The sequence below is a fragment of the Peromyscus leucopus genome, chromosome X (genome assembly GCF_004664715.2).
Source record: "Peromyscus leucopus breed LL Stock chromosome X, UCI_PerLeu_2.1, whole genome shotgun sequence".
Taxonomy (NCBI): domain Eukaryota; kingdom Metazoa; phylum Chordata; class Mammalia; order Rodentia; family Cricetidae; genus Peromyscus; species Peromyscus leucopus.
In genome coordinates, this window is record NC_051083.1 from 90,870,378 (window position 1) to 90,879,199 (window position 8,822).

At 41.0% G+C, this 8,822-nt stretch overlaps 1 protein-coding gene across 1 annotated transcript; it reads left to right on the top strand.

The window, feature by feature from the left end:
* Nucleotides 1-654: 654 nt before the first annotated feature.
* On the top strand, nucleotides 655-2,006 carry LOC114710483 (periphilin-1-like). Its single transcript, XM_037198993.1, has one exon. The coding sequence runs from the start codon at nucleotides 783-785 to the stop codon at nucleotides 1,857-1,859; it is 1,077 nt and encodes a 358-aa protein (XP_037054888.1). The 5' UTR covers nucleotides 655-782; the 3' UTR covers nucleotides 1,860-2,006.
* Nucleotides 2,007-8,822: the final 6,816 nt, after the last annotated feature.

An 8,822-nucleotide genomic window follows, 5' to 3' on the forward strand; every position in this document is an offset into this window, starting at 1 on the left:
TATATGTATATGGTTTCAGAGCTGACCACTTGATATTGGTAACCAGTTAAAAGGGTCATCCCTGTGGAAGACTAGTTCTTTAGCCATCTGTAGTTCTTTGTTTAGGGGTGGAACCCTGTGAGATTTCCCCCTTTCAAGTTAGCATATTGATTGGTATTGTCCTTATTTAGGTCTTGTTTAGGCAGTCATATTGTTGAAATATCATGGGTGAAGCTTCCCTTTCATTTCTGGTTCCTACAATCTTTCCCCTTCCTCTTAATGATGCTCCCTGAGCCTTAGGCACAGGAGTTGTGTGTGTGTGTGTGTGTGTGTGTGTGTGTGTGTGTGTGTGTATCTTGGGGCTAGACACTCCACAATCACTTGTTCTCTGAGTGGTTGTGGTTTTCTGCAATGGTCTCTCTCTGTTGCAAAGAGAAGCTTTTTTTGGTGAGGGGTGAGAGCTACACTTTTTTGTAGTAAGTGGGATTCACTTAGGAATTGTACTGATTTAGTCAAGTGGTGGTACTGCATTCTCCTCTATGATGCATGAACTCATTAGCCCCAGCTAATTTCCGAGCTTTCAAGGGACCAGGCATGATTTCCGTGCTGTTGAGTAGGCCTAAGTCTAATTAGAGAGCTGTTGGTGCAGTTTCAGCAGCATCTGTGGAACGTACGTGTTGGAGAGTTCTGATGACGAATTTTTAGACAATAACAGATTCTTGAGCTGAGCCATCAGTATGGTTGGAAATTGAAGGGAAGTACGCATTTCTGTTCGAAGTACAGTGGCTTCCACAAGAGTTGAGATGTGGTCTGAGGGATGGTGTGACTACAAGCGATTTCCAGGAAAACAAGCGCAGGGATGGTATGAGTACAAGCGACTTCCAGGAAAACATGCGCCTCCTTGGAGCCATCCCCGTGATGGCAACCATAGATTAATTAATGTGCCAAAGAGACCGCCTCTGGGAGACAAGAGATCATCTCTTCTACCCAGATCCAACGAAGCAGGCTACAGTAGATACTACTGGCACATTGATTGCCAAGAATGGGACGAGGGCCGCTGTTTTACTCAGGATCCAAGAAGAGCCCCACCCTACAAAAGAGGCCATTATGGCTACCGATGGTCAAGAGATGAGTATTCCACAAGGCAACAGCCTCAATACAGGGCCATGAGAAACGGCTTTATCAGAAAACGTTTCTATTCTTCCCATTATTCAAGACAACGCTCTCCCCATAAACGGGGCGCTCCTTTTTTGAGAGAATCCCGTGTGGGCGGGAAGGACTCCCTACACAGCAGATTTGGATCCAGTCTCAGCAGTAGAAGCAGGATGCGCTCCTTCCATCAGTCTCGACGTAGATGTAAAGAGAGAGCCATCCAGTTTTTGAAAACATCAAGAGATACTGTGCCCTCAAGTTCTTCATCCAAGGTGTTAAAAAGCCACAGCCGGCTGACTGAGAAGGAACAGGCTGATGCTGCAAGCAAGAGGGCTAATGAAAATCCCAAAGACTCAGAAGAAAATAACTTGGCTGAAATTTCCGTGTTTGAGATGGGATCCAAGGAACCATTTCGTATCAACCAGACAGAAGAACCCGAGTCAAACACAACAGCTGGCCCAGAATTGTGTGAAGACAGCCAGCTTAGCATTCGCTCAAAAGCGATTGCATCAAAAATCACTGAGATTGAGAAGGTTTACCGACAAGTCTGTGAAATTTTCGGGATGGTGGTGGAAAGGCTGGTTGAAAAGGATCGTTCATTAGAAAAATCTATACAGTTTGCAATGAAGCAGAGTTTGCATGAAATAGGTGAGCAACGTGTTGAAGAACTCAAGCATTTCATTATGGAGTATGATAATTCTACTCCAGATTTTGGAGACCCTTTTTAGGAGAATTAGGGCTCGGTTCAAAAAATTGTGTAAAAGCTTCTAGATTTGTCCCTTTGGATTTTTAAAATCCTTACTATTTTGTGATGAAGAGAAATACTTTATGATAACTGACCACGTTGCTAGTATCAAATAAACATCTACAATATCTTTTAAAGTCTCTTAATTAGAATGTTTTCCCTATGTGTAGAATCTTCTAATCCATCTTCATACATCTTCTCCCTCCCAAAAATAATGCTCAATTAACTTTTTAATGTTTGAAAAAGCAGTTCTGGAGAGCAGCTCTCTGTACTTAACTCATGTTCAATAGTCTTCCATGGTGTGCTGGTCTCAGGAGTTTAATTTGTAGTTAGCAATCATTCCAGGTTGCATCATAGGCATTGTTAGCATTTTGAGTTGAGTTTGCCTGATGCCTGCTTTTCTTCTGCTTTGCAACTTTCGGGGATGTCAAAACATGCTGTCTTAAGGAAGTAGAACTTAGCTGTCTTGCAATATTTGCTGAGAATAATTCTTCTTTAGTATAGGAAAGAAGCACTTAAAAAAACCTCTAAAGGACACATTAAAACAAAACCTTCTTCTCAAGTCATTGAACTTTGTGTGTCTCTTCTATGAAGTGAGGCTCCTAACTGCTCTCTGAACAACATTGTAGATAAGACTGATAGGAGGGATAACCTGAGATGTAAGATGCATTTTAACTTGAAATTTCTCCGAAACCCCTCTGGTGGCAATAATAAAAAAAAATTAGACTATACAACAACCTGGAGTTTTGTTTTAGGCCTGTTCTTTATCAAAGAAGGTCCTGACAAGGAGCTCATGTTTGTGATAAAATGACAGACTTCTCTGTTAATTTCCATGATCTAAGTTCTGTAGACTTAGCGAATCTCCCTCTTCACAAGTGTTATCATAGAAACGAGGCAGAATAAGGCATTGCACCACAGGGAATGGGCTCTAATAAGGCAGTTCATGAGCTAGGAAACAAGGAGGACCCTAAGGGGAACTCATGGATCACTCTGGGAAGATGAAACAGAGGATATCTACATAAGTAAACTGGGGGTGATGGGGGCAATCAGGGGAAGGGGATGGGGAATGAGAACATGGTCAAGCTAGGGGCGGGGACAGAGGGGGAACCAATGAAAGAGATATTTTGATAGTGGGAGACATTATGAGGCCAGGGAACAACCTGGTGCTAGGGAAATTCCCAGGAATCCACAAAGTTGACGTCAGATTAGACTACTAGCAACAGTGGAGAGGGTGCCTGAACTGGCCTACCCAGGTAGTCAGATCGGTGAATACCCTAACTGTCATCATTGAGTCTTCATCCAGTAACTGATGGAAGCAGGTGCAGAGATCCACAATCAAGCACCAGGCTGAGCACTGGGATACAGTCAAAGAGAGGGAGGAGGGATTATATGAGCAAGTGTGGTCAAGATCATGATGGGGAAATCTATAGAGACAACTGAACCAAATTCATGGAAACTCACTAACTTTAGACTGACAGCTGTGGAGTCTGCATGGGAGTGTACTAGGCCCTCTGCATGCTGGAGACAGTTGTGTAGTTTGGTCTGTTTGAGGGTCCCCGGCAGTGGGATCAGGATCTATCCCTTGCTCATGAGCTGGCTTTCTGGAACCCATTACCTATGGTAAGACACCTTGCTCAGCCTTGATGCTGGTGGGTGAAGCTTGGTCCTGCCTCAACTGAATATACCAGGCTTTGCTGTTCCCCCATGGAAGGACTAACTCTTTTGGAGGAGGCATGGGGGGAGGATTGGGGGGAGGAGGTGGGGGATATGGAAAAGTGTAGCTAGAGTTTTCCTGCCTGGCCCACAGTCAGGACAAATCTCTGTCACCCGCCAGTCCTACAACTGCTCAGACCCAACCAAGTAAACACAGACTTATATTGCTTACACATTGTATGGCTGTGGCAGGCTTCTTGCTAACTGTTCTTATATCTTAAATTAATCCATTTTTATAAATCTATTCCTTGCCACTTGGCTCATGGCTTACCGGCATCTTCACATGCTGCTTGTCATGGCAGCAGCTGGCAGTGTCTCCCCCACCACTGACTTCCTGTTCTCTTAATTCTCCTCTCTGTTAGTCCCGCCTATACTTCCTGTCTGGCCACTGGCCAATCAGTGTTTTATTTATTGACCAGTCAGAGCAATTTGACATACAGACCATCCCACAGCAGAAGAGGGATGAGAGGGGTATCTGTGGTTGGTATGTTGAATGAATTAAATATTTAAAAAATAAAGCCAGTTCGTGTATCCAGGATAAGTCCTGGTCCCATTGCCGGGGGAGGGGGCATGGAATGAGGGGAAATTGTGGGGAAGCAGAAGAAGGGGAGGGAGGGAGAACAGGGGTTGGTATGTAAAATGAAAAACAAATAAATAAAAAATTAATATAACAAAAGAAACGTGGCAAAAGACAGCAAGGCCAGCAGAGCTCCCCTCACCTTGTAAGTGAGCCAGTGTATAAGCAAAGAGACGATTAGGACATCCCACTCACTTCTTGATCCTTTCCAGCATAGCACTGAGCCAAAATACACAATTTGTGACAATAGGTACACTAAAATCACAGTTTTAATTACTGCCCAATTTCATTATCTCCTTTTTTTGAACAAGGTTTTACAGTCTAGACCTAGCTAGACTGAAAACCATTGTGTAGACCAGACTGGCCTCAAACTCACAGAGATCCCCTGCCTCTGCCTCCTGCATGCTGGGATTAAAGACATGTGCCACCATCCTCAGTATTCTGTTGGTTATGGCCAAGAGGTGAGTGCTGCTGTTGCATACTTGTAGGCAGATTTTTTTTTCCCTTTGGGTCTCCAGTTCACAATAAAAACAAAATGACATGGAGACATACTATTAATTATGAAAAGCTCAGCCTATAGCTTGTCCTACAAGCTCTTATAACTTAAATCAACCCATTTATATCAATCTATGTTTTGCCTCATGGCTTTTTACGTCTCTTCCATCTTGCATCTCCTGCTCCCTTTCCATGTCCCCTGGTGTCTGTCACATGCCTAGATGGATCTTGTCAAAGGCTTTTTTAGCATCTAATGAGATGATCATGTGGTTTTTTTCTTTCAGTTTGTTTATATGTTGTATTACATTGACTGATTTTTGTATGTTGGACCATCCTTGCATCCCTGGGATGAATCCTACTTGGTTGTGATGGATAATTGTTTTGATGTATTCTTGGGTTCGGTTTGCCAATATTTTGTTGAGTATTTTTGCATCAATGTTCATGAGGGAGATTGGTCTGTAGTTCTCTTTCTTTGTTGCATCTTTGTGTGGTTTGGGTATCAGGGTAATTGTAGCCTCATAAAAAGAGTTTGGTAGTGTTCCTTCTGTTTCTATTGTGTGGAACACTTTGAAGAGTATTGGTATTAGTTCTTCTTTGAAAGTCTGCTAGAATTCTGCACTGAAACCTTCTGGTCCTGGGCTTTTTTTGGTTGGGAGACTTTTGGTGACTCTTTCTATTTCTTTAGGGGTTATTGGTCTATTTAAATGGTTTATCTGGTCTTGATTTAATTTTGGTATGTGGTATTTATCCAGAAAATTGTCCATTTCATCCTGGTTTTCCATTTTTGTGGAGTACAGGTTTTTGAAGTATGATCTGATGATTCTCTGGATTTCCTCATTGTCTGTTGTTATGTCTCCCTTTTCATTTCTGATTTTGTTAATTTGGGTGCTCTCTCTTTGCCTTTTGGTTAATTTGGCTAGGGGTTTGTCTATCTTGTTGATTTATTCAAAGAACCAACTCTTTGTTTCATTCATTTTTTGTATTGTTCTCTTGTTTTCTACTTCATTGATTTCAGCCCTCAATTTGATTATTTCCTGGCGTCTATTCTCCTGGGTGAGTTTTTTGTTTTTTTTTTTGTTTTTGTTTTTGTTTTTGTTTTTTTTTTTTTTTGTTCTAGAGCTTTCAGTTGTGCTGTTAATTCATTGGTATGGGATTGCTCCATCTTCTTTATGTGTGCATTTAGAGCTATGAATTTTCCTCTTAGCACTGCTTTCATAGTGTCCCATAAGTTTGGGTATGTTGTACTTTCATTTTCATTGAATTCCAGGAAATCTTTAATTTCTTTCTTTATTTCTTCCTTGACCCATTGATGTTTCAGGTGGGCATTATTCAGTTTCCATGAGTTTGTGGGTTTTCTATAATTTTTGTTGTTGTTGAGGTCTAACTTTAAGGCATGGTGGTCTGATAAGATACAGGAGGTTATTTCAATTTTTTGTATCTGTTGAGATTTGTTTTGTGGCCAAGCATGTGGTTAGTTTTTGAGAAGGTTCCATGGGGTGCTGAGAAGAAGGTATATTCTTTTGTGTTAGGATGGAATGTTCTGTAGATATCTATTAAGTCCATTTGAGTCATAACATCTGTTAGGTCCTTTATTTCTTTGTTAAGTTTCAGTCTGGTAGATCTGTCTTTTGGTGAGAGTGGTGTGTTAAAATCTCCCACTACTAATGTGTGGGGTTTGATGTGCATTTTAAACTTTAGTAGTGTTTCTTTTATGAATGTGGGTGCTTTTGTATTTGGAGCATAAATGTTTAGAATCGAGACTTCATCTTGGTGGATTTTTCCCGTGATAAATATGTAATGTCCATCCTGGTCTCTTTTGATTGATTTTAGTTTGAAGATATTAGGATAGCTACACCAGCTTGTTTCTTAGGTCCATTTGCTTGGAAAGCCTTTTCCCAGCCCTTTACTTGGAGGTAGTGTCTGTCTTTGAAGTTAAGGTGTGTTTCTTGTATGCAGCAGATAGATGGGTCCTGTTTTCTTATCCATTCTGTTAGCCTGTGTCTTTTTATAGGTGAGTTGAGACCACTGATATTAATGGATATTAATTATCAGTGATTGTTAATTCCTGTTATTTTTTGTGGTTGTGTTGTGTTGTCCTTCTGTGGTGTATGTTGGTGTGGGATTATCTATTGCTTGATTTTTCATGGATGTGTTTAGCTTCTTTGGGTTGGATTTTCCCTTCTAGTGCTTTCTGTAGGGCTGGGTTTGTGGACAGGTATTGATTAAATCTGGTTTTATCCTGGAATATTTTGTTTACTCTGCCTATGGTGATTGAGAGTTTTGCTGGGTATAGTAGTCTGGGTTGGCATCCGTGGTCTCTTAGTGTCTGCATGAGATTTGTCCATGATCTTCTAGCTTTCATAGTCTCTATTGAGAAGTCTGGTGTTATTCTGATGGGTTTGCCTTTATATGTTACTTGGTCTTTTTCCTTTGCGGCTCTTAATATTTTTTCTTTGTTCTGTGTGTTTAGTGTTTTGATTATTATGTGGCGAGGGGACTTTTTTTTTGGATCCAGCCTATTCGGTGTTCTGTAAGCTTCTTGTATCTTCATATGTATTTCTTTCTTTAGGTTAGGAAAGTTTTCTTCTATGATTTTGTTGAATATATTTTCTGTGCCTTTGAGTTGGTATTCTTATCCTTCTTCTATCCCTATTATTCTTAGGTTTGGTCTTTTCATGGTGTCCCAAATTTCCTGGACGTTTTGTGTTATGACTTTTTTGTCTTTAGTGTTTTCTTTGACTGACGAATCTATTTTCTCTATTGTGTCTTCAGTGTCAGAGATTCTCTGTTCCATCTCTTGCAATCAGTTGGTTATGCTTGTTTCTGTAGTTCCTGTTCGTTTAGTCAGGATTTCTATTTCCAGCATGCCCTCAGCATGTGTTTTCTTTATTGTCTCAAATTCAATCTTGGAATTTTTCTTTCATCTGTTTAATTGCTTTTTCTTTGCTTTCTTTGATTTCTTCCCATTTTTTGTTCGTTTTTTCTTCCATTTCTTTAAGGGAGTTTTTTATTTCCTCTTTAATGGAGTTTTTCATTACCTCTTTAAGGGAATTTTTTATTTCCTCTTTAAGGGAATGTTTTATTTCTTCTTTAAGGGACTCTATCATCTTTTTAAAGTCGTTTTTAGGGTTGATTTCTTCTGTTTCTTCTGTCTTGGTATGTTCAGGTCTTGCAGATGTAGCATCACTAGGTTCTGATGTTGCCATATAGGTCTTTATATTGTTGTCTGTATTTTTGCACTGGCGTCTACTCATCTCTTCCTCTGCTAGGTGCAGGTGGTGTCTGTGTCTGAGAGTGCCTCCCTTGTTCTAATTTTTAGTCTTGGTTCAGCAGGAGTTCTTGGTTAAATTGGTGCTATTGGGCTGTTTCTTCATGGGCAGCTGATCTCAGTTGGTGAAGTATATACTTATGATTCTGGTGATCTGGTTTGGTGGCTGGGCAGCGCCTTCTTCTGTGTTCCCAGGTCACATTTTGTTCATTTGTCAACTCCTCAGCTGATCTTGTTTCTTCAGACTTCAAACTCTGGGGGTCTGAATAGTCTCCCGATGGATTTCAGCTGAGCAGGGTAGTCTCACCAACACCTCCAAGTTGTTGGGTTTTGCAGGATCAGTAGCTGGGCCCTGGGTTGTCCTCAGATGGATAGCTTCTTCCCCGGGTGTTGGGGTTAGAGGTGTCCCTGACTCTGCTTGTCGCTGCTGCCAGGCTCGTCTACCTCTGCAGGCAGCCGCTGGGCCTGTATGTCCCTGTTTGCCACTGCTGCCGGACCAGTCTACCTCTGTGGGCCTGTATGTCTCTGCTGGCTCTGGATGCTATTTTCTAAGGCTTAAATTTTATGTATAAGAATTTTGCCAGAGCTTATATCATCATTAGAGTTGTTAATCACCTTCAACTGCCTGAGATAGTACACTGAATCCAGAAATTATTTTAGGTGGACTCTTCTCTATAAATTCTATTGATAATGTGCTTTTCCTATTTTTAACTATTTTACAACTTACCCCTGCATGTATTTCTCAAGTTTATGGGAATACAAATTAAAAGAAACTAAAAAAGGGTTGTCGAGATGCTGGCTCAGCAGTTAAGAACACTTGCTGGCTTTGCAGAGGGTCCAGATTTGGTTCCCAGAACTCAAAATGGAAGCTTACCACCACCTGTTCTATTTCC